This window comes from Mesoplodon mirus (assembly GCF_964341445.2).
Source record: "Mesoplodon mirus genome assembly, chromosome: X".
In the NCBI taxonomy this organism is placed as follows: domain Eukaryota; kingdom Metazoa; phylum Chordata; class Mammalia; order Artiodactyla; family Ziphiidae; genus Mesoplodon; species Mesoplodon mirus.
In genome coordinates this window covers 49,316,474-49,342,375 of record NC_138981.1, presented here as the reverse complement: position 1 = coordinate 49,342,375, position 25,902 = coordinate 49,316,474, and the positions used below count along the sequence as shown (strand labels likewise).

Below are 25,902 nucleotides of genomic sequence, written 5' to 3'. Positions count from 1 at the left end.
AAAATGGGACGGTCAGACCAACAGGTGATCAGTTTTTTTCCTCATGGCTCTGCCACTTGTCTGAGGGGGTCAGGTATAATGTAGTTGTCTGTTCTCTGTCAAACAAAGGGCTACAAATGCTACACTTTGCTCTTTATTTTCAGGCTCAAGTCAGCTAGAGGCACACAACAAAGCAGAGGACAGGAGGTGGCCCAGCCCCAAGAGAGGTGCAGGTGCAGTGGGGATCCAAGGCAGCTTGTTTCTCAGGCATAGGTGGTGACATACTGGGGCCCCATGTTCCCAAAGTAGGAACGTTCCCACTCACTCATGAGCTCGAAGTGCACAGGACGGCGACAGAAGTTGCAGGCAGCTATAGATACATCCTGCAGGGGCAGCCCCACCTCAGTCCAGGCTGCCAGCAGCTTCTCTGAAGGTAGTGAGGGGAGGGGAGGGAAATAATTGGTTAGAGTAGGTATTACAGATGTGTCAAATATTGATCCCCTCAACCCTTTGAGGTGTCTCGGAACCAGAAGTATCCTCCTCAGTTTGCTCCACTGTGTGCTATGAATGTTAGCATTTGTGTATGGGTGCTGTGATGTATAAAAGTTTGAGAAGCGCTCATGTGACATAATTTGAAGCTCTACTGGCCTGGCCTGAGCCAAGCCCTAAGTACAGGACATGCTGTGGCTCAAGAAGTGAATCCATCTAGTTGGAAGCTCCTAGCCTGGTGAGGAAGATGACACTGACACTACCCACAAAGTGTCGTCAGTATTGTGACCTGGGAGCCTGGGGCGGGGGTTTTTCCTAGAGGGAGTGGTAGCCCAGAGGACAGAACCTGACCTTGCTGTCAGAAGTACCTCAGTTGTGTCTTTGTCCCTGACTTTTTTTCATGCCTACTCCCTGTGTGAGCTCATCTAGTTTTATGGCTTTAAATACCATCTGTATGCTGATGATTCTGAAATTTTCATCTCTAGCCCAAAGCTCTATCCTGAATTCTAGACTTGTATATCCAATTGCCTTTCTATATCTCCACCTGGATATCTAGTAGACATCTGTAACTTAACATGAGCACAACTGAGCTACTGATCTCCCTACTCTCCACCAAGTCGACCCTACTTGCAGCCTTACCCATCTCAGTTGATGGCAATTCCAGTTGCTCAGTGCAAAAGTGTTTGAGCCATCCTTTATTTTTCTCTTTCTCTCCTACCATACATCCAGTCTATCAGCAAATACCATTGGCTCTACCTTCAAAATCTGACCACTTCTCATCACCTACAGTGCTATTTTCAGGTCTGAGCCACCATCATGTCTTAACCCAGAATATTACAGTAGCCTCCTAATGGATCTCCCTGCTCCCAGTCTTTCTTTCAGTCTATTCTCAACATAGAAGTCAGAGAAATTCTTTTAAAACCTGAATCAGATATGTTACTCCTCTGCTTAAATCCTTCAGAAGGCTCTCCATTTCAGAGTTAAAGCCATAACCCTTCCAGTGGCCTATAATACCCTACACAGTCTAGCCCACATTGCCCCTCCTCAGTTTTCTGTCTCTTTCCCTCTTGCTCACACCACTCCATCCACACTCATCTACTTACTGTTCTTCAAATACAGAAGGAATACTGCTGTGTTAGGGTCTTCCTTGTCTTAGGCTACTCTCTCTGCCTGGGATGCCCTTCTCTTAGATTTCTGCCCAGCTAACTCCTTCACCTCCTTCATATCTTGGCTCAAGTATCACTTTGGTGGTCTCTACCCATAACACTCCATTTAATGCTACAACCCTCCTCCAAGCTAGCCCATGTATCCCCCCAACCAGCACGTTTTTTCTGCTCTATTTTTTTCCATAGTGCTTAGAACTACCATGCTATTTAATTTGCACTTACTTTTTAAAGTGTTTTTTGACTATCTCCTTCCACTAGAATGTAAGTTCCAGAAGGATAGGGAATTTGTGTCTGTTTTGTTTACTACTGGATCCCCAGCACCTAGAACAGTGTCTAGCACACAGTAGGTATCCAATAAATATGTGTCGAAAGAATGAAAGGATGCCTGATTAAGTCTAGAAGATGAAAAGAAGTGAGCCAGAGTAAGGGGTGAGGGAGGGCATTCCAATCAGAAGGGAGCATCATTAGCAAAACCCCAGAGGTAAGAGGCTAGAGCAAAATGAGGGAACTATAAATCATTCAGTGTAGCTTGAGAAATAAAATAAATGTGGGCAAGAAGTGAGGGCATAGAGATCACCATGTTGAAGGCACTGAATGCCATGCCAAGGAGCTTTGACTGTTCTCCAGGCCAGTTGTCTCCAAGTTGGGGGCTTATACATCCTATTAGTACAAAAGTTATAGTATGTACCTCCAATGTATGTATTTTTTATATACTATATACATATATCATTGTCACTCTATATATTAGAGATCAATATCAGTCATGCTTAATTTCCTATTTTTTAATATAAAAAGTAAACATAAAATTCTAATAAATCCCCTTACCCTATGGATCATCTTGCATACCTCACCTTGGAGACCACTGCTCTAGTCTAGACAATAGGGAAAAATGAAGAGGTTTAGGCAAGAGAGCTATATGGTCAGATTTTTAGAAAAATCCCTCTAGTGGTCAATATGGATAAGGGATTAGAAGGAATCAAGAGAGAAGCAGGAAAATCAGTTAGGAAGAAATCACATTGACATGGCTTAAAGAAGTGGCAGTGGAGAAAAGACAGCGATTGTAGAGAACATTTGCAAGATTTCATGATGGGTTGGCTATGACATTGAAGGACTGACTGGCGGAGTCATGGTGGAAGCCTCATATTTCTTTCCTGCAAAAGCCCAGCATAAATGGATACTCAGAGAACTGAGAGTACTGAGAGGTCTATAATTGAAGCCTGGAGCAAGTGAGAGGACTGAGCAAAATGTCCAGAAGTCTAGATCATTAGTTCACAGAGGTAGTATACAGATCTAGTGGTATGAGCATGGATGTAGAAACAGACTCTCCAGTTCAAATCTAATAGCTGTGTGACTTTGGACCAGTTATTATATATTTCTATGCCTCAATTTCTACATGTATAAAATGGAAATACTAATAATACCATCTGTACCCCATGAGGATTAGATGAGTTAATACATGTAAAGAGTTTAGAATAGTTCTTAGCACATGGTAAGTACTTAATAAATGTTGGCTAGCATTATTTGATGTTTTTAAATGAATGAATGGTGCCTACCTGTCTTTTCTTCCCGGGACTCTCATTCTGCCTATGCTCCAGACAAACAGAATGACTGTTGCCCATGCCTTCCCTCTGTTTTCCTATCTCTAGGTCCATGCTCATGGAATTCCCTTATTCTGGAATGTCCTTACGCCATACCACATGTACTTCAAGGTACAGCAGGACTTCCTTACCAATAAAGCCTCTTTAATTTCACCCTTCCTATACCCTCTCTAGCCATAAATGAGCACTCTCATTCCAGTTCCCAGAGTACTGGAACTCATCACACTGGACCAGTACGATCCATGTTTATGTCTGTCTCCTTTGCTATACCATCAACTGCCTATGTGTCTTTCACCCAACAGACCTAGAATGAGAACCTGCTCTATGCCGGGCCCTGCACCCAACAGGAATCCAGTAAACTTTAGGTAAATTGACTAAACTGGCATCTTTCAGAGAGTGCGGAATCCTAACCACTAGACCACCAGGGAGCATCTAAACTGGCATCTTTCAGGATAACACCCAAGCTACTCAGCTCTACAAGCCTCTAAACCTTGTGTTGTCTTTGTAGGTTCATAGATAAACACTGCCCTCCACCACTCCATTCTTACTACCCTACATTCCAGTAACACCTGCTTATTGTTCTTGATAAGTCCCAGGCTACTTCTCACCCTCCTCCTTGCCTTTCTTCATGCTCTTCCTTCTGCTAGGAACACCCCTTCTACACCCTCTTTCTTCTCTTGGTCCAATACCACACAGCTTTGTAAGACTCAGCTCAGGTGTCACCTCCACTAGGAAGCCTGTCTTGAATCCCACAGGTTGGGTCAGACCCCTCCTCTCTGCTCCCACAACTCCCCCATACATTGTCTTTGTTGAACTTTGATCCGCCCTTGAAGTCATTGTTTGGGTCTGCTATGATCTCCTCAACCAAACTGAAGCCCTATGAGTATAAGAACTGTTTCTCATTAATTTATGACCCTAGTATAGGGTCTGGCACATAATAGATGTTCCAGGAATATATTTTAAAACTTAATGGCATCCATTCTCAACTTCTTCACATACTGGGGCTGAAGGGAAGGAGAGTACTGTAGGCACCCATGTTGAGGACTTACCCACAAAGTCTTCCATCATCTGAGGGCTGTGGTGGGGGGAGGGTGCCAAGCGCAGCAGCTCTTCACCCCGGGGGACAGTTGGGTAGTTGATGGCTTGCACATAGATGCCATGCTTGGAAAGCAGGAGATCACAGATCCTGCTGTTCAGCGCTGCATCACCCACCTGGGCTCAGGAGAAAAGGCTGTCAGTATCTGCTACCCTGGCACTGCTATCACTAGCTCCATTAAGTAGGTGGAGGGAACCAGATCAAGGAACACCACTGAATTTGGGGACATATTTTTTCATAAGAGGCCTAGTCAGTGGCAGGTCTAGAATTTCTATCAAGGAGTTGCTCAGAGGCAGCAATCAAATTTGAGATACATGTACCTCAATGTTCATAGCAGCACATACACACACACACAGTGGAATATTACTCAGCCATAAAAAGAGTGAAATATTGCCATTTGTAGCAACACGTATGGACCTGGAGAATATTATACTAAATGAAGTAAGACAGAGAAAGACAAATATTATATGATATCACTTATATGTGGAGTCTAAAAGATAATACAAATGAATCTATAAAGAAAACACTCACAGAAAACAAACTTATGGATGCCTAAGGGGAAAGGGAGGAGGGGAGGGATAAATTAGATACAAACTACTATACATAAAATACATACGCAACAAGGATTTATTACATAACACAGGGAACTATTGTCACAGGGGACTATTAAATATATAACACAGGGAACTATTACTATCTTGTAATAACCTATAATGGAAAATAATCTGAAAAATATATATATATAACTGAATCACTTTGCTGTACACCTGAAACTAACACAGTATTGTAAGTCAACTATACTGCAATTAAAAAAAAAAGAAAGGAGGTGGAGGTGGCTCTAGGGACCTTGTCTTGAAGCTGTTGGCAGAGCAAGCATACTTAGCTAGTATGTTAATTTGGGGTGCTTCTGGGTAAGAAGATAGCCCCCCCAAGCCACCTCTGGGGTGCTGTCACTGGGTTAATTAAACATATTTACAAAATCTTTCAAGGGAACATTGGGTTAGCCCAAGAACAGTGACCATTCTCATCAATAAAGGTCACAAAAAATTGTCCTTACCATACCCCAGCTTACCGACACACACAAATCAATGTCATTTAAGAAAGAATTAGTGGTTCATTTTTTTAACATCTTTATTAGAGTATAATTGCTTTACACTGGTGTGTTAGTTTCTGCCATATAACAAAGTGAATCTGCTATACATATACATACATCCCCATATCTCCTCCCTCTTGCTTCTCCCTCCCACTCTCCCTATCCCACCCCTCTAGGTGAACACAAAGCACTGAGCTGATCTCCCTGTGCTATGCGGCTGCTTCCCCCTAGCTATCTATTTTACATTTGGTAGTGTATATATGTCTATGCTACTCTTTCACTTCATCCCAGCTTACCCTCCCCTCTCCCTATGTCCTCAAGTGCATTCTCAAGGTCTGCGTCTTTATTCCTGTCCTGCCCCTAGGTTCTTCAGAGCCTTTTTTTTTTTTTAGATTCCGTATGTATGTGTTAGCATACGGTATTTGTTTTTCTCTTTCTGACTTACTTCACTCTGTATGACAGTCTCTAGGTCCATCAAAAGAGTCATGTACCACAATGTTCATTGCAGCTGTATTTACAATAGCCAGGACATGGAAGCAACCTAAGTGTCCATCGACAGATGAACGGATAAAGAAGGTGTGGCACATACATACAATAGCGGTTCATTTTAAAAGACAATAAACACAAACATAGCTGGGAATCCAAAGTAGCAACTAGCCCCATGGCTTTTGATTTTCTATTTTCTGACTTCAGTTCTCCGTTAAGAAATACATTTCACACCATGACCATACTGTACACACATACACATAAACGTGCATATACGCAACTGAAACAAATTTCTCATAAAACGATACCCTTACTATGTGTGATGTGCTCCAACATTTCCGATTCTATTTCTTCTATTTTTTAATGCTAATCATAACCTACTAAACTGACTTTGCGACCCATTAATGGTCTTGATCCACAGTTTGAAAAAACTGAGGGTCAGGACAGTCTAATAAGCATGAGATAATAGCTAATGCAAAATAAGCATGAGATAATGCAAACAAACAAAAAAAAGACTGGCTAATCCAGAATGACTGATAATTTTTCAAAAAGGGCAACAAAACTGGCAATAAGGAGGTTGGTTAACAAGAAAGCAGAGTTGACAGGAACAGGTGTCGGTTTGCTGGGTGTGGGAAGGCTCCCAGAAGAGATAGGTGGAGAAGGCAATGGGCAGTGTGGGGCTCTCACCCGAATGGGGATGATGTGGCTGGGGCATGGGATGACAGGAAGGCCTCTGTCCATTAGTAGCTGACGCATGTGCTTGACATTGCGCTGGTGGGCCCGCCTCAGGGCTTGGCCCTCCTCTCCCTTGAGCAGCCGCACGGATTCCAGAGCCCCAGAGAGCACCATGGGAGGCAGTGAAGTGGTGAAGATGAAGCCAGCAGCATAGGAGCGCACCATGTCCACCAAGTCACGGGTGCTGGCGATATAGCCACCCACACAGCCAAAGGCCTTGCCTGGAGACAAGGAGGAGAATGAGGAGGATATGCACAGACCCCATTATCAGTCCCCCAAGGAACAGGGTCATGCACCAGGTAACACAAGGAGGTATACCAAAAGCTGGAGCTCCAGACTCCCTTCACAGGCCTCTGTTCATCTCCCCTGTCCATGACAAGGCAGACAGAGCTGATAATTCTGCTGCTTTGAGATAGGACTTTCAAGGCCTGCCATATGCAATGACTAGATATGCAGGAGCTGGGTGGGACCATCAACTGGTTAGGCCCAAAAGTGGAGCTAAAATGAAGTTTGGGGCTGTGGTGGGGGAGGAGTTTAGAACCACAACTCTCCACTCACTGAGTTGAACTTGGCTATTTGGCCTGGCTCAGGGGTCTTCTCAGAAAACCCTCCCAGACTTTCTCAGCAACTCTGCAGTGGGGTGGGAGTGGGAGGAGAGAGTCCCGGAATTCCATAGCCTGGTGCTGTAAATTCTACCCGAATAGCTCGTGCAGTTGTAGGGAGGAGGAAGAAAAGGGTCTTCTAGGGGCTTCCTTTCTGGATTGTATATAAGGGCAACCCAAGGGACTCACTCACCAAGAGTTCCAGAGATGATGTCAATCTTGTGCATAATTCCATCACGCTCCCCAATCCCAGCACCCCGGGACCCATACAGTCCTACAGCATGAACCTCATCCACGAAGGTCAGAGCCCCATACTGGTGGGCCACATCACACAACTCCTCAAGGGGACAGATGGCACCTGAGCAAAAGCCAACAAACAGAGGTAGATCATAACCCTTCCCCAGCTCCATCTCCAGCATGGAATTTGTGACCCATAACTACTTTAGTTTGGGAAAGGAGGTGGGTGTGCACTGTCAGTTGGGGCTATGCCAAACCTCTCTATATGTGTTGACTAATTTCACCCCACACCCACCCAAGCTGTGTGTGTGTGTGTTTTCCCCAACCTGTGATTAAGGCTTACCTCTCTTTCTATTTTTACTTCATTCTGATAATATCTGTCATCTTGTTTATGCTATTTGCCAGCCTCTCTCTGCTTCTTTTTTTTTTTCCGTACAAGTCTGTGTATTTCCATCTAGGATTGGCACTAGCCTATATGATGCCTTTGTTTAAATAAATTGAAAAAAAAAAGTAGGGCTTCCCTGGTGACGCAGTGGTTGAGAGTCCGCCTGCCGATGCAGGGGACGCGGGTTCGTTCCTCAGTCCAGGAAGATCCCACGTGCCACGGAGCGGCTTGGCCCGTGAGCCATGGCCGCTGGGCCTGCGCGTCCGGAGCCTGTGCTCCACAGCGGGAGAGGCCACAACAGTGAGAGGCCCACATACCGCAAAAAATAAATAAATAAATAAAATAACCTTTTGCTCCAGGTTAATGTAGTCCTGATTTTAGATCCTGCTCACCCCCTCAGCCAAGTACTGTTGGCAGCCCTGTCAATGTTGTTATTCTTCACTGGTCCTCCCTATTTCTGTCTTTCTGGCTTTTTGTCACTCTCTCTCTTTTTGTGGCGATTTCCATCTTTGTTTCTCTGTTTTTCTATCTCTGCCTTTGTTTTTCTCTCTCCTCTCCCCTTCCTTCCTCTGTCTCTTTGTCAGTGTCTCTCTCACTCCCTCCCTCACCTTCATCTCTCACTTCTCTCTTTCTTAGTGTTTGTGTCCCTTTTTTATCTACCTTTCTGACTTCAGACTTTTTTTCTCTATAGCTTTGGCTCTTTCTGAGTTTCTTTGTGCCTCTGTTTCTGTCTTTTCTGTGTCTCTGTGGGGATATATTTCTGTCTCATCTCTGTCAGTGTTGTTACCTAAGGGCCCCCACCCACAGACTCAGTCTCAATATACTGAATGAAAGTGAATTAGAAGTAATCCGTGTGTTCCTGTACATTTTCCATGCAGATTTACCATTTTTCCCTGTTATTCTAGACATCTTCTATGCTGATAGTCATTTATAAGGTCTTCAAATGGCTGTGACTCTCATGTATAGACTCTGTGGCCACTCTACATATACAAGAACCCAAACTTCTGCCATTCCCCATCCCTGGAAACTAATGGTACAGGGAGTTGGAATACAGAAGAAACTTCTTCTGGTGGGAACAGGGACTCCAGGCCTGGATAAAAGTATATGACCTGGGACAACAGGAGGGGAGAAAACCACAGGAGTTGGAGCCCAAGACAAAGAGGACAGTGTGATGGCTCAAGCATCATTTCAGTGGGAGGAATTCAGCCCTATGGTTGACGATTTAGGCAGGGTTTCCACCAAAAGAATAAGGAACCATTCATTTGCAAATGTAAGGAAGTAGAATGGTTCCAACATGGCTTTCACTACAGAAATAATGATTTAGAGGGAATTCCCTAGTGGTCCAGTGGTTAGGACTCTGTGCTCTCACTGCTGAGGGCCCAGGTTTGATTCCTGGTTGGGGAGCTAAGATCCCACAAGACGTGCAGTGTGGCCAAAAAAAAAAAAAAAAAAGAATGAATTAGAGTAGTCTCAGTGTTAGAAATATAATCATTGTTAGTTGTAGAACTGTGAAAGAGGGCATGACAATAAATTCATTATATAAATGAACTTACTTAAATTCTCGCAGCTACTCTATTATTATCATCTCCATTTTTAAAGGTAAGGCAACTGAGACACAGAGCAATTAAGAAACTTGCCCAAGCTAGTAAGTTGTCATGCTGGGACTTGAACATGGATAGTTTGGTTCAACAGCCTGTGCATCACCATTGCTTGATGTGATGGCACTTACATTGGCTAAATCAGAGAATACAGTGGACTCTCCTTTGTTTCACTTGGAAAAGTGACAAGTTGAAATGAAGTGAGGACTTCTTCCTTTTAATAAATCCAGAAAGTTATGCCTAAAACACACTATTTCTGCTTAAAAGGGACAACAATAGAATGATTCGAGCATTGTTTCATTTGGGGAAAGAAAAGAGGTAGGATGATATTGGACCCTGAAAAATCTCCCAGGCAATTGTTTGTGAAATTTTCTGTTGCAGAAACCAGACACTGGGATGATTGATTTGCACTTCTAATGGAAGGAGTGTCATGTGAAGGAATTGGAATCGTACATCCTAGGGTGCAAGTCCTCACTTTGGCACCAATTTACTGAGCCAACCAAGACAAATTGCAGACTGTCTCTGCACTTTAGTTTCTTAACCTTTGAGATCAGTGTAATAGCTGCCTCCATCCTTTGGCATTTACTGGCTGTGTGACCTAGGGCAAGTCACTTCACTTGTTTATGTCTCAATTTCCTCATATAAATAAACAGAAATAATGATAGCACCTACCTCATAGAATCGTTGTGAAGATTAAGTGAATTAATACATGTAAAATACTAATAATTTTGCTTGGCACATAATAAGCACTCTATAAATGTTAGCTGTTATCATTATCATCATAGTTTTTGTGAGACCAATTTTAGTAAACATACACTCACACATATACTTACCATCCATGGAGTGAACAGTCTCAAAGGCCACAATTTTGGGTGTCTCGGGGTTAGACTTCTTTAGAAGTTTCTTCAGGTGGTCAGGGTCATTGTGCCTGAAGACAAACTTCACTGCTCCACTATTGCGGATACCTTGGATCATTGAAGCATGGTTGCCTGCATCTGAGTAAATCTCGCACCCTGAAGAACCAGATGCATGACGCTTAAGCTTCTGTCCCAGTATTCACACTTCAACCTCAGGATTGACCTGGCAGGGACAGAGAGCCAACCCTTTCCTCCCTTTAAAGACTCTGCTCTGCTTCTCCATCCTCTGGAAGCCTTTGTAACACCTCTTCCTCTCTTGGAAGAGCTCCTCTGCCCTGAAATTCTGACCCCTACACTCTTCCCTCCAGGCATTTCTAACTCTGGTCTGGCCTTTGACTATCTTGGGGTGGAGGAAATTTGAATTTCCCAAGAAGTTCCAGAGTTTCCTGAGGACAGGGCCTAGGTTCCTTCTCCTAGACACCAAGATTAAGCCTTAGAAAGGAGTTTATCCCAGGGAATGTTTGATGATTTGGACTGATGCTAGATTCTTCCTGATCTAGATGAAATCCCACCTCTTCCAGGTAACATCCCTCTGCTTATAGTTCCAGGGTAGTCACTCATCAGACTTTCACAATTTGAATCATAAGCTCATGAGAAGTCAGAGCTGGAAGGGCCATTGGTGACCATGGAATCTAATCCCTTTACTGTACAAGTGAGGAAGCTAAGGTCCAGAGAGGGGAAGACCTTTCTCTAGGACCTGAGGAATGCAGGGCTTTTTACTGGACAATGCTGGGAGAACAGGTAGAGATGGGAAATTGGTGGATGGAGTTGATTCCTGGGCCCCCAAAACTGTACTGACGTCAAGGAACTGTGGCCTTTCATTAGAGTAAGGAATCACTTCTACCTGTGGAAATTAGGCATGACTTCCTGGAGGACCTGCTGTGAAAGATAAGTAGACTGGGAGTTTCTAGGGAGCAGGAGCCACATCTTTTTATCTTTCTGTCTCTGGTACCCAGATTAAGTCTAAGTGTACTTTAGATGTTAAGCAAACCTTTCCTGAATGAATGGATAAAAAACCAAATTACTGATTTTCAAGTGAGTGAGTGAATATATAAATTAATATATTACTGAATGAAAGAGTGAGAGGAGGGGTGTCAAAAGATGAACCTGAAGAGATAGGTAAAGGCCAGATTATTGAGGGCTTTAAAAGGCATTATAAAGAGTTTGGATTTGGTTCTAAGGGCAGTGGGGATCTATTAAAGGGTTTGGGGCAGGGGAGTAACAAAGATAGGTTTGCATTTTAAAAATATGATCTGATTGTTGTGAAGAACATATTGTAGGAGGGCAAAGGTGAAATCAAGAAAATGATGTTGGTCTAGGTGAGGATGGTGGCAGAGGAAATGGAGAGAAGTTGAATTCTAAAGGCTGAAGAGGGGGTTCACTGAAAACATTCCCAAAGATGTTGGCTTTAGCTGGGGCTATGTGTGATCTCGGAAAAAGTTTCTGAGAAGCAGTGGAGGTGTTTACAGTGTGCTGAAAAATCGACAGGAAGTGAGGAATTGGATAACAAGTGTGGAGACTTCTCTCAAGCAGTTTGGCTGTTATAGGGAGGAGAGAGAAGGGCAGTAGCTAGAGAGTGATGAGGGAAAGTGGTGGGGTTTTTTTGAGATGCAAAAGACTTCCACATTTTTAAAGAGAGGGAGAGGCTAAAGATACAGGAGGGAGAGAGAGAACTCATAGATCAAGGTTCCTGAAGAGGTAGAGGACACAGAGCACCAATGTAAGAATTAGTCAACGAGAAAAAGGGCACCTCTTCTACTGTGACAGGAGAGAAGGAGAGAGGAGAGGACCTGGGGGAATGCTCATGAGTTTATAAGTAGTTTGAGGCAAGAAGCTGAGGACATTACTGCATGGGGTCTTCTATTTTTCATGTGGTAGGAGGTGAAGTCATTTGCTGTGGTTGAAGGTGAGGTGGAGGTGTAAGAAGGCTGAGGAGAACGGGGTTTGGCAAAGCTACCTTGGAGACTTGGAGAGCTGACTATGAAAACAGGATTGCCAGGCAGCATAGAGGACCTGGTAGACGTTGGGGATAATGAATTTTTAGTGGCTCCCATCTGAGCAAGTATATAAGACCAGGATTGACATAAAGAAGGTGGAGAGGGCTTCCCTGGTGGCGCAGTGGTTGAGAGTCCGCCTGCCGATGCAGGGGACATGGGTTCGTGCCCCGGTCTGGGAGGATCCCACATGCCGCGGAGCGGCTGGGCCCGTGAGCCATGGCCACTGAGCTTTCGCGTCTGGAGCCTGTGCTCCGCAACAGGAGAGGCCACAGCAGTGAGAGGCCCGCATACCGAAAAAACAAACAAACAAACAAACAAAAAAACGGTGGAGAGTTACATTCATTGAGGGTTGGGCTATGATGGAAGGATGACAGGCATATGAGTTGAAGACATTATTGGCTAGAGAATGGGGGAGTAGGAAGATGGGATTCAGATGGGATCTAGTGTATAAATGAAGGGATTGGCTTTAGGCAGATGGAGAGATGTGCTTTCAATTTGTAAAAGAAAAAATTAAAGAAGGGTACATGAACAGTCAGATGAATTTGTGGATTTGGTGGCTGTAAGTTAAAGGAGCTCCTGTCTGGTGGCTTCTGTTTTCTTTGTGTTGTAAGATGTGAGGTTATTTGCTAAGACTGAAGGAGGAGGTAGCTACAGGTTTTAGAAGGGGGAAGAAAGTTTGAAAAAGTTGATGTAGGGACATAAAAGGACTGTTTATAAGTGTTAAGAGTAAAGTCGAGTTGGGAAATGATAAATTTATGATGTTACCTTTCTGTGAGGTTGGGATATAGTCATCCAGTGTTGAGGAGATGCAAGGTAGGTAAGAAGGAAGTGTCCTTCTTACCCAGAAGACAGGGAAGGAGTGATGGAGGCAGTAAACCTGGATGCTGTAGTGCAGGATACCACCCCTGAACAAAGCTCAGGCACCAGGCTTACCTGGCAAGATCTTGGCCAAGGTGAAGAGAGTAGAGTCATTGGCCACAAAGCAGGAAGAGAAGAGCAGGGCTGAGTCCTTCTGGTGCAGCTCAGCCAGCTCTTGTTCCAGTTCAACATGAAACCTGCTGGTACCTGAGATGTTGCGGGTGCCACCAGCTCCAGCTCCGTGACGCTGCAGGGTCTCTCTGGCAAGGAGAAAACAGAGGGGGAACAAGGAGAAGAAACTCTTGTCAGATTCTGAGGAACTGGGTAGGTTTCTCTTCCTTGAAGGGGATCAGTATTGACTTAGTGATTCTCTATGAGCTGTGTCCTATATGACCAAGTAGAGGGCAGGCTGGGGACAATGGGGATAAATGGACCTTCCTTCTCAGGCTGAAAGCACTCAGGGATGAAGGGAGAAGCCAGGTTGAGCTTGATTAGCTTGGAAGACCTTCTAGAGGAGTTTGCACATCATCTCTGGCAATACTCATTCTGCAGCCAGAGTAAGAACTCATAGAGAGTGGGCCTTGCTCGACTTCTCATCCTTTCCTTTGTAGCACTGGACACCAAAGAGTTTGGAAAACATGGCTTGTTGACTTAGTTCATGTCTGAGGATTAGATTTGCTGGAGGACCTTGGACAAAAGGGGTGTTGGGTGGAAACAAGGTTTCCACTGTCAGCTCTGCCTTTTCCTTCCATGCGTGGCTCTGGCTCTTCTCTGGAAGTCTCCCCACAGCTCATGGCTCAGACCCTACTACTCACTGTGTGGCTTGCAAGACCCGAGGGTGCCGGCTCATGCCCAGGTAGTCATTACTACACCAGACAGACACATCCTTTGAAGCCACAGATGCCTCAAAGAAGTGTTCAGCAAAGGGGTATGCATCAGCCCAGCGGTTCACAGTCTTGAAAACACGGTAGGTGTGGTCCTGTTTCTTCTCCATGATCTTGTTCCTAAAAAACTGGTCATAACCAAAGACATGGTTTCCTGCAGGAGTAGAAATGGGGATGAGAAGAATTCATTTTAAATTACTTCCTGGCTAGTCCATATTTTATTCATGCTGTTGATTTGGTGTTCTCCAATTCTCTTTCAATTTATTCATTTATTTGATCAGTCATTAACTTACTGGGTCACATTAACTCTCTACTATTTCATTCAACCATCCCTTTGCTTACTCACTGGCTCATTCACTTAGTAGTTTATTTATACATTCACTCAGGCTTCCTACCCTTGGCATGGCCTCATCTCTTTTCCCAAGGTTAGTATGGCACCCTCCTTACTAGAATCACTACTTCTAGTTTCAGTGGAAGAATCTTGATGGGTCTAGTTTCTAGTCATAGCTCTGCCACTTCCTAGTTGTGTGATCTTGAGCAAGTCGTGAATCCTCTTAGTTTTAATTTCCTCATCTGTAGAATGGGATTAATAATATCTTCCTTGCAGAATTGTGACAATCTGATGACAAACAGAATGTAATACACCCAAACTAGTGTCTGGCACATAGTAGTAGTATTGTGATTATTGTAATATAGTAGTAGTAGTAATAATAATAATAATAATTTTAAATAATATTATTATAGCCAACATTTAATAAGTGCCTATTACATGTAATACCCTCTCTTAGGAACTTATAGATATTATTTCATTTATTCCTCATAACAACCCTATGTGGAAAGTTCTATTAGTATCTCCATTTTACAAGTGCGGAAACAGAGGCTTATGGAGGTTAGGTAACTTGACCAAGGTCATACAGCACATAAGTGGCCTACAAATAAGTGACCTAGAATCTACTTCTTTAACCATTACCACTACAAAATGGAGCAACACTACTTTTAGGATAAATTGAAATAATGTATGCCAGTGGGCTTGTTGAACTCCAGAACTCTATCCATGAGACAGAAATCATGATTGTTGCAGATGGCAACTTATATGGTAGGGGTGTAAATTGGAAACATCTTTGCTGCGGGGATGTTTGGAAATATGTACCAAGAGTTTTTAAAATGCAAATGCTGACACACCTAGGGGAATATTTGCAGCATGTTTAACAGAAAAATTGATATCCAGAATTTATTTTTTAGAAACTCTGAACAATTACTATGGAAAATTTTAACCCAGTAGAAAAGTGGGCAAAGAATATAAACAGACAATTCAATAAATGTAGAGAAAGATGCTTAATTGGGGGAAATCAAACGGCAAAAACAAATTTTCACTCATCAAATTGATAAAGATTTTAAATGTGATAATACTAAGTGCTGGAGAGCGTGTGAGAATATGGATTCTCTTTGATAACTGGTACACCACTTTGGAGGACCAATTGGCAATATTTATTAATATTGAAAATGTACACACCCTTACGTTCTGAGAATTGTCGCCTCTTAGTGTCTATTCTAGAGGAACACTTACCTACATACATGAGGTACATTCAAGGATGTTTGTTGCACCTCTGTTTGTAATAGGAAAAATTGGAAGCAACCCAATAGAGGAATAGCTAAATACTCTCTAGTACAGCCACACTAAGTCTAAGATAATACTATATATTATCTTTGGATACATTTATATGTATGTAAGACCAACATACAATGTAGAGTGGAAGAATACACACAAAAAATTGGAAACAATTACCTGAAATATAGATGCTTGGTTAACTACATGATGTTGCATTCATGCTACAGAACACATTTCAACCATTAATAATTATTATGTAGCTCTATGTTTAGGGACATGGAATAATGCCCATGACATATTGTTAAGTGAACAAAGCATAATAACAAACTCCAGGTGGAAGAAGATCATATTTCTAATAAAAACATGTGTGTGGAGGGAAGTGTAGTTTTGTGTGTGTGTGTGTGTGTGTGCATGTGTGTGTGTGTGTGTGTGTGTTTAGTCACAGGAAAATATCTGGAAAAAGTATGACAAAAAGCTAATGGTGGATGATGGAACTCTGAGTGCTTTAAATTTCCCTCTTTATATTATTTTTATATTGGGAAAATAAAACAAATTCTATTATGAAAAATGAATATAAACACATATAAGAGAGGGGGAAAAGGCTCTCTGTGAAGGATGAGAGTTTTTGAGGGAAACATGGAGAAGAAATAATAGGAATACACCTAATATTTAATGAAGCTTCATAACAAGTTAGAAGCACTTCCATAAGTGTAATTTTATTTCCTTCTCATAATAACTTGTTGAGTTATTAAAATCTCACTGGAGGGAAGTGACTTACTTTCTAAAGCATGCAGATACAGCAAGTGCCAGCATTAAAATTTAAACTCAGATTCCCTTTGGCTCTAAAGTGCTTCCTTGACATTGCCTCTACTGTGTCAGAAGCCCTTTCAGCATTCCTTCCATATTCCTACCCCTTTTACTTCCTCCTCAGCAAACTCACCAGCCATGTTGTTCTGAATCAGGTGTGTGACCTTCTCTGAATTTTTCTCTGACTCCTGGGGACTGAAGAATGGCTTCCTCAGGCTGGTTGAGGCCAGGGAGATGGGCAGGTCTGAGAAGGAGTATGGGATTCATTGGCCATGAAAAAAAGGGGGGGAAAAGAAAGCATGTGCTATCTTCTTTAAACGCAATACAACATAAAAATATTCAAGCTTAGGAAGGAGGGAAGCCTTGTACGGAGAGAAGAAATATTCTGCAAACTGAGCCCTTTCTCATCTCCCCAAGTGGAGACTTATATGTCAGGAAACCATCCATAGGCTGAATTACACTTCTCTTCACTAGGACTTTCCCTTGGGTGAGATAACTGGAGCAGCAATGCTGAGTCTTGCACTTGGAAGGTAGATGCAGGGCAGTTTACCTTACTCTTCTTTTCTGAAAGTCATTAAAATTCAATTTTGAAATTTTTACTCTTAATTATATCCCAAAAGGGTCTATGAAAGATGTTGACTGTATGGCCAACTCTCAAGTGTGGCCAACTCTCAAGTATGGCCTTCAGTGGTCTGCACCAATTGAGTTCACCTGGGCTCCATACCCTTCTAAAGTATGTACCTGCTTCCAAAACTCACTCTTTTATGCAAATCCAGATTGTCATAGAGTGGTATTGCTTAAATGTGGGAGCCCAGGCTGTTGGAATCCATTTAGCCACTTGGGAGAGAGGCGGCAGAACTCTAGAGGGCTCATTTTAGACTAATAGCTAAAAGTTACAGAAGCATGTATGTGTGTTGGGGAGGGTGCATTTCAGTGCACAGTCTGTGCTATTGAGTATCATGGTTCCCCTGGAAAAGACTGGACTTCCATCATGAAATGTATACTAGCTGCCCTGAGCTGCCTAGATCAAGACTGTAATAAAGTGAAATCAAGCATTAGGTGTAGAGGTTACATGAGGTGGAACTTAACTCCAACCTGTCTTGAAAGTCTTCACATCCTCCTGGACTTCTGGGGCTGCCTTCTGCACAATTTTACTCTTCCCATCCTGGAGTTCCAACAGCATGAAAGGACAGTGGCTCTTGGCCCAAGATGGAGAGTCTATGCAAAGTTAAGAGAATAAGTGGCAGTGAGCTTCTAGCTGTAAGTTTAACAGTGGCCACTGAGAAGTACTATATCTCAAAGCTCTATCTCAGGCTATGGTAGAGACACAGAGATGGATGTATCTGGTCCCTAGGGGAGTTCCTGAGTTGTTGGGAATGGCACATACTGAAGACACATGAACAGTGCTGGGATGGGAGGGAGGACATGGGCTAGAAGAGGAAAGGGACGTGACCCAGAATTGGATTTGGACAGGCTGGAAGTCTAGGTAGGCTTCATAGAGGAGATGATGCCCAAGTTAAATGTTGCATGAGAAGTATGAGATACTCTAGTAAAGATAATGGGAGAGAGTCATTTGACAGGTGCAAAGACACAGAAACTTAAGAAAACAAAGTTAATCCAGACAACTTTAAGTAGTTTCAGCATGACTGGAGTATATAGAATATGAGGGGCATAAGAGTGAAACTCCTTTTAGAGGTACTGCCAGAAGTCAGAGGCCAGTGTATTTTTAGGCAAGCTCATTCTTCCTTGATACTTTTCACATGAACCCTTCCAATTATTAGGTAATGATGACCAGTATGACTTGGAACCTTATCTCTAGGACCCAGACATTCTCCCCCATTTGCCAGCGGTGACTTCTTACCCCCTCCAGCCTTGGTTGCCTTAAGGTGGATTTGAGAACAGGTTGTTCCTTGGGTGGCCAGGATGGGACAGCGTCCAATACCAAACAGGAACTGGTGAGTCTTAATCATCTTGCCCAGGAGGGCTGTGGGGCTCCGGATAAGCACTGGGCAACGCTGTAGCAACATGGCTGCTGCCACCCTCTTGAGCCCGAAGTTCTGCATAAGATGTGGAAGAGATGAGATTCCACCATGAAGACCTGGCTGAAAGCCAAGGGTCATTCTTGTGTTTGATCCTTTGCCTTTAGCTTCTCACCCAATGCTTGCCTCCCTCCCCAGAAATGCCTTTATTGTCATTTCAGGGTAAGAACTTTCCAAATATTAAAATGTACGAATAGGGCATCAGAGAGGAAGAAACAGGAAACTGATCATTAAAAAGAGGTGAAGAAAAGAGTTCCCACTGGAGGTCAGAAAGCCTGAATTCTGATTCAGACTCTGCCACTGACCCCCTCTGTGATGGTAAGGATCATTGAAGTGTGATTGTGTGTGGCAAGATGAGAGTTGACAACCCACCAACCCTTTGATCAACACTTAAGGCTAAGACTCTTTCTAAGAATATTGGCCTCAGCCAAATGAAGATTCAACCTGCTAATGCAGACAGATGTCATTGACCAGGGCTCATGAGGCTTCACTCAGAGTGTTTCCTGAGCAGACCCAGTCAGAGAGACAAGGAGCTTGAGGCCATAGGTACCAGCTTAAGTAGATTCAGGGAATAGAACAAAAGGGCACCATGTGTCACCAGACAGATATTTTATTGTCTTTGGAGTTTCTCCTGGATTTTGGAAAATCAGATAGAGATGTAGGTGAAAGCAAGACCCAAGGGATCTGGGAAACAAATCTATGGGTGAATGAAAGATGCAGAGACTAAGACAGAGGAGAGAATCGGGGTGGGGAGAATATAAGAAAAAAAATACACATAGTAGGCATTCAATAAATATTTGTTGAATTTGGGAGTAAATTAATGAATGAGCAGGGACTCAAATAGAGGAAAGAGAATAGAGAAGAAATCATAAAGAAAGAAAAATTAGGAAAGATAAAAGGAGGAAAGTAATAGAGAACAAAGGTGCAATGGTAGTAGTGGAGTTACAACAGAAATTGCGGGAGAGAGATCAAAGCCAGAGGAAAGGGGACCGGTAGAGATAAGAACAGGGAGAAGAGGACTGATCCAGAAAAGCAGAGGACAAGAGGATTATGGGAAATACAGAAGGTAGGGAAAGAGACTGAGATGAGAGAGAGAATGAAAGAGAAAGGATGAGAGAAGAGAGAGAGAAACAGAGCAGACGTAGAGTTAGAGACAGACAGAGGGACAAAAAAGGGATATGAGGCAAAATCAAGGAGCATGGAGGAATATACAAAGACTCAGAAAACTGAGAGCAGGAGAGGAGAGAATCCAGCAGAGGCAGAGAGTCAGTCAGGCACAATGGTAAAGGAGAAATTCTGTCAGAGATTGTGTGGGTGGGGGAGAACAACAAAGAGTTAGGGGAAGAGGGTCTTGGCCCTCCCTACTGAGGGAGATGAGAGTGAGACTGAGTTAGAGCTAAGATCAAAGGATAGGGACAGAGAGATGGCTAAGGTGGGTTGGGGGTTGGGATGAGGGAAGGCTGAGACATATAAAGACAAAGAGAGCTAGAGATAGCATGAGGGAGAAATAGATTAAAAGAAAAAGGACAAACTAGAGATCCAGCATCAGAGGGTGAGACAAGATATGGGACAGGATAATGGGAGAGAGATGGAGGAATGTGGCAAGACTAAGGCCCTCCCACCACCAGGAGAGCTACTTAGTAGGACCTGACAGCACCTCTAGTATTTAAGGCTTTATGTTGTGAGGGAAAAGTGAACAGGAGGAACTCGTGGCCATGTCATCATATGACAACCGCCTTCACCTCTTACAGAGCAATACCCCTCCCTTCTAGATCTCATAGAGCAAACACCCTCTTCCTAACTCACAAAGCAGCCTCTTCCCCTTGTTCCATCCCAGAGCATCCTCCCTCCAACTCTCACAGGCTGTCATAAGAGCATAGGTTGGTATGTGCGGTAGGGTGTGTGGGTCCTGAAATTGGGAAAGGCCAAGGGGTGTTGAAAGGACTAATGAAACTCATGTTAAGACTTTAGGAAAGCGCCTAAAAGAAAATCTTAGCTTTTCTTATTTCATTTCCAGCTCCCCAACTCCTTCTTGGATGTTCTTGGAAAGTCACTTCCCCTCTTTGGGTCTCAACTTTCATCAGCTGTCAAATGTTTATGTCTACCTCATATGGTAGGTAATGAATTGGATTTGATGCCTACCTTATAACTGGAGATATGAGTTTCCCTTCTCCTGCCTTCCTGTGAAGGCTAAAGTGCTTGGGACTGCGCCTGCAGACCACAGATAAGGCTCCCAGTGCTTATCACATTTAGGGTCTGGCCACTCCCCAAGCTGAGACCAGGGTGTGGAAGAGAAGAGGAGTTCCTTTCTAGAATCATGTCTATGCATCTGGCTGGGGCTGACCCTAGCTATTGGTGGTGAGGGGGGCGGATGGCCCAGGGAGAGGAGGCAAAGCAGATGGCCAGGTTCCAGGCTCCTGCAAATTCCTTTCTCCAACGTTAACAACAATAATGACAACATTGGGGTATGTAATGTGAAGAAAAACCCCCAAGATTGGAAGCAAAGTCCAGTCCTGCCTGGGGATGATGGTGAATCCCACCCCCAGGTATAAAAACAGAAGTTCAGTACACACATCATCTCTAAGGGGCTTTTAGCCATGATATTCTCAGGGACCTGGGAAAATATAGGCTACTTCTTGGAATTTGTTGAATTATCAAGTTCTTTCAAGCTTCAGTTCCAGTTTCTCTGTTCTGACACTGCTTTCCTGGAATTTGCCTGCCTCACTCTGCCTGCCCATCTTGGGCTCTGTTTCCATTCTATCTTACTACCTATCATGAGACTGGAGTGAGTAAAATCGAATCAAAGGAGTATTTTAGGCAATTTAGGGTATTAAGAGCACAGCCTCTGGAGCCAGACTACTTGCATTTGAATACTGTTTCTACCACTCACTAGCTCTGGGACATTAGAAAAGTCATGTCTCTGCTCTATGTCTTATATCTTTAAAATGTAGATAATAACAAGGACAATCTACTTCACAGAGATGTTGTGAAGATTCAGTAAGATAATCTATATAAAGTATATAGAAGAGTGCCTATCCTAGAGTAAATGCTGAAAAAGTGTTATCTGCTATTTTTTATATTCTACATTTTCTATGTAAGGAAAGTGAAGGTATAGCCAAGGGAAGTAACATCATGAATACACCAGACCAGGTCTGGAACACTGATTCTTGTCTCAATCCTGATTCTTGTCCTGATTCTGTTACAACTTACTATATGAACTTGGGCTCTGTATTTTCCCTCTCTGGGCCTCAGTTTCTCCTAAAACATTGGACTAGATAGCTCCATAGATTCCATCTGGTTCTAACAGTCAAACACTCACAGAGTTTCCACTGTGCCGTACCTTTTTGTAAATGCTTCACATACATTGACTTATTTAATCTTCATGACAACCCTGTGAGTTATATACTAATATCAACTTTATTTCAAAGATGAGGAAACTGAGGGCCCAAAAGATTAAGTAACCTGTTCAGGTCACAGAGCTACTAAGTAGGAGAACCAGGATTTGAACCTAGTCAATCTGGTTCCAGAGCCTGCTAACTTAACCACTATGGATCTATGATTCTAATATTACTACACATTATCCTGATTGAGAGCCTGACTCCAGGCATAAATCCACTCTCCTACACTAACAGGTCCCTTTCTGAGACACTTGATTTTGAGTTGTAACCAATGCCTTTACCACAGGAACAGATTTCTAACTGAAGCGGAATTTCAGGCACTGGTGAACATTCATTCATTCATACATTCATTCATTCCATTATTTAACAACTTATGCACCAATCTTTGCCAGGGTCTTCTTAAAACAATGCTTTTACCCAAGGAGATAACTGTGAAATTTTGGGCCAAGTGATAGAGCATTACTAGAAGATTTTCCCTACACCTTAAAATCCTCTCTCGTGTCAGCAGCCAATCTGCAGTCCCAGAGATCAGAGGGGCCAACCACAACTCTACCCCAGGAGAGAGCCAGAAACCACTCATTGCAGCATTCCTTGATCCCTCTCTCCCCTTTGTGGCCTTCTTTGAAAGAATCAGTTAAGTCTGGAGGGGATGTGGTCACTTCTCTTCAGGAGTTGGAAGCATCAGGATTTACTTCCCTTCCTAGCACCCTCTCCTCATCATGGAAGAATCATAAAGAATTTTAGATTCCTGGAATCAGAATCAGAAACTCTTAGAAACAAAAATTTAGAAGATCACGAAATCAAACTTAGAAGAGGCTGTGGAAATCATAGGCCAAGCCCTTTTTTTCAAAGGGTGAATGATTTGCCTCACAGTGAATTAGGGTGAGAAAACAAATCAGTTGACTTTCAGCATAAGGCCCCATTCTTCTCCCACCGTCTCCCCTTATTTCTGCTAATTATTCATCCCTCAATTCCCTCAGATCTCCCCCTTCCCAATTCATCATTCCCACCACCCCACATTCACTTTGTTTTCTCTCCCTACCTCTGGCCCTCTGGGGTCTGACCCATTGAGCTCTGCTGTCAGCCAAGGAGAGAGAAGGAGTCAAAGTGAGGGAGGAATGGAGAATTGCCAAAAAAAATACCAAGACCTCTTCCTGGGAGACAGAGAAGGAATGGAAGAGATAGAAAAACAGCAAGACTGAGAGATACAGAGTAGAAGAAAGAGAAAGGGAAAGAGAGATTTAGAGGGAAAGATACATATAGACCTCAGATGAAAGAAAAATAAGAGAAAGCTAGAGTGTCAGAGAATGATGAAGTAAAGTGAGTGATCTTGAAAACTAACAGAGGAGAGGAAACAAGGAGGAAAAAAGACAAAGGAAAGCTGAAAACTGGGAAAGACAGGAAGAGACATGGGGGGTGGGGGGGAAGAAAATGACAGAGTGACAGACTCTAAGGAACAGACAAAGTCAGATCTAGTCAAGCCAGAGAGTCAGCATATACAGCCTTGAGGTGGGCAGGCAGACCAAGAAAGAGGGCACCAGGCTGAAAGCAACACTTACCTGTTGCCCTGCACTGAGGACGAACGAACGACGGGTTGGGTGCTGTGGGTCAGGACCTGGTTTTTATCCCTTCTCCCTTGGCTCAGCTCCACCCACTCCGCCTTCTGCTGGCCTGGCCCTGCATTGGCCCCAAAGGTATCTCAGGCCCTTGCTAGAGATAAAACCCAATGTAGTCCCCTCTTGTCTCCCCCCGTCACCCAGCACTGGCTCTCCCCTCTCTATTTTCTTTCCCTTCTCCCTCTGGAGTAGTAAAATGAGTTTGCTGGGCTTTGGAATTAGACCATCTCTATATGGCTAGGGCACCTTGAGCAAAACCATCTCTCTCTCTGACTCTCATTTTCCTCAACTGTAAAAGGAGGTCAGTAAAAGTCAGAAGCAACTGTAGCACAAGAGGGAAGGGCTCTGTAACAGTTAGCTTCCATAGATGACATCCAGGTCATTGTAACAATTCAATAACATCATGTACAGAAAACACAACACAGTGCCTGGTCCAAAGAAATAATAGCTAATGTTGATTGAGTGCTTACTATGCACCTTTGTTAAGTGCTTTACATGGATAAATTTAGCCCATCCTCATAAGGACCTTATGAGAAAGGTATTATTATTCCCATGTTACAGATGAAGAAACTAGGGCTCAGAGAAGTGAGACAACTTACTGATAATTACCCAGATAGTAAGTTCAGAGTCCAACTATGAACTCAGGCAGTCTGGTTCCAGAACCTATACTCTTTAAGCACTATTCTCCCTTTCAGGATATACAGTTAAAAATTTGAAGTTCTCTATTTCCTCTTTTTATTACCAACTCCTTATCCCTTTGTAATTTTCTTCTCCTCACTCTCTTCTTCTCTTTTCCTTCTCAATCCTAGGGCAGCAGGACTATGTCATAACCAGGCAATTTCATCTGTGGAGCAGATTATCATCATTAATAGTATATTAATATAAATGAGGCTTCCCTGGTGGCGCAGTGGTTGAGAGTCCGCCTGCCGATGCAGGGGACACGGGTTCGTGCCCTGGTCTGGGAAGATCCCACATGCCGCGGAGCGGCTGGGCCCGTGAGCCATGGCCACTGAGCCTGTGTGTCCAGAGCCTGTGCTCTGCAGTGGGAGAGGCCACAACAGTGAGAGGCCCGTGTACAGCAAAAAAAAAAAAAAATAGTATATTAACATAAATGGAATCATATTCTATAATGATCTGCAATTTCCTTTTTTTCCATTTGACCACATGGCAATATGCCATGTAGTTCTTTCCATATAAATTCTTTCTTTTTCGTGGAGTCATACTATTCAAGAATCTGAATGTTAACATAATTTATTTAAACACTCACTTATTAATGGAAATTTAAGTTACTTCCAGGGATTTCCCCCCTCCATTATGAATAATGTTGCAATAAATATCTTTGGGCTTATGTAAGGATATTTTTTATATGGTAGCATCCTAAAAAAATTCCTGGGTCAAAGGATATATAGACATTAAAATTTCTGATACTGCTAATTTGCCCTATACATTTGCTATACATCCCCAATAATGGTGCATAAGAGTGTGTGTGTGTCTGTTCTCTCATAAACTTGCCAACACCACTTAAAAATTTAATTAATTACTTAACTGAAATATACTTAATTTACAATATTATAACTAATTTTTATTATTTCCTTCCTTCTGCTAATTTTGGATTTAGTTTGCTATTTTAATTTCCTATTTCCTTAAGGTGTAGAGTTAGGTTATTGGTTTGATATATTGTTTCTTTTTAAAAATATGTTTTTATAGCTATAAATCTCTGTTTGAGCACTGCCTTGCTGCATCCCATATGTTTTGTTTAGGTTGTATTTTCATTTTAATCCATTTCTAAGTATTTTCTAATTTTCCTTGTGATGTATTCTTTGACCTACTGATTGTTTAATAGTGTGTTTTTCCATTTCCACATATTTGTGAATTTTCCAGTTTCACTTGTTATTGATTTTCAGTTTCATTCCTTTGTCACCACAAAAGATATTTCGTATGATTTTATTCTTTTTAAATTAACTGAGACTTGGGGCTCAATTTATGGTGTATCCTGGAGAATGCTCCATGTGCACTTGAGAAAAGTATGTATTCTGCTATTGCCAGCAGAGCATTGTGTATATGTTATTTGTTCTAGTTGGTTTATAGTGTTTTGCAAGTTCTTTATTATTGATCTTCTGTTTATGGGTTGTTGTTCTACCCATTACTGACAGTGGGGTATTGAAGTATAGAACTATTATTGCAGAACTATTTCTCCCTTCTGTTTTGCCTGTTTTTGCTTCATATATTTTGTGATGGTCTTGTTAATTGTGTGTATGTTTATAATTATAGCTCCTTGGTGAATTGACCTTTTAATCAATATGTAATGTCCTT

General features: G+C 42.7%; 1 protein-coding gene across 2 annotated transcripts; it reads right to left on the bottom strand.

The window, feature by feature from the left end:
* Positions 1 to 120: 120 nt before the first annotated feature.
* On the bottom strand, positions 121 to 23,677 carry ALAS2 (5'-aminolevulinate synthase 2). Of its 2 annotated transcripts, none has more exons than XM_082610385.1 (11): positions 23,533 to 23,677; positions 18,398 to 18,593; positions 17,626 to 17,754; positions 16,670 to 16,780; positions 14,052 to 14,274; positions 13,312 to 13,496; positions 10,298 to 10,477; positions 7,438 to 7,602; positions 6,595 to 6,863; positions 4,282 to 4,444; positions 121 to 406 (listed from the first exon to the last, which is right to left on the bottom strand). In XM_082610385.1, the coding sequence occupies exons 2-11, from the start codon at positions 18,561 to 18,563 to the stop codon at positions 243 to 245; spliced, it is 1,755 nt and encodes a 584-aa protein (XP_082466511.1). In that variant the 5' UTR covers positions 18,564 to 18,593; positions 23,533 to 23,677; the 3' UTR covers positions 121 to 242. The 2 variants fall into 2 exon arrangements, with proteins under 2 accessions (XP_082466511.1, XP_082466512.1); XM_082610386.1 differs by having other exon boundaries at positions 17,632 to 17,754; positions 23,533 to 23,675.
* Positions 23,678 to 25,902: the final 2,225 nt, after the last annotated feature.

Excerpts from the sequence above, each read along its gene's own strand:
- ALAS2 (XM_082610385.1), bottom strand. The coding sequence starts at position 18,563 with ATGTTGCTACAGCGTTGCCCAGTGCTTATCCGGAGCCCCACAGCCCTC. Across the intron at positions 13,497-14,051 it reads CGGGTCTTGCAAGCCACACA|AGAGACCCTGCAGCGTCACG; the intron begins GTGAGTAGTAGG and ends TCTCCTTGCCAG. Across the intron at positions 407-4,281 it reads GATGATGGAAGACTTTGTGG|AGAAGCTGCTGGCAGCCTGG; the intron begins GTAAGTCCTCAA and ends CACTACCTTCAG.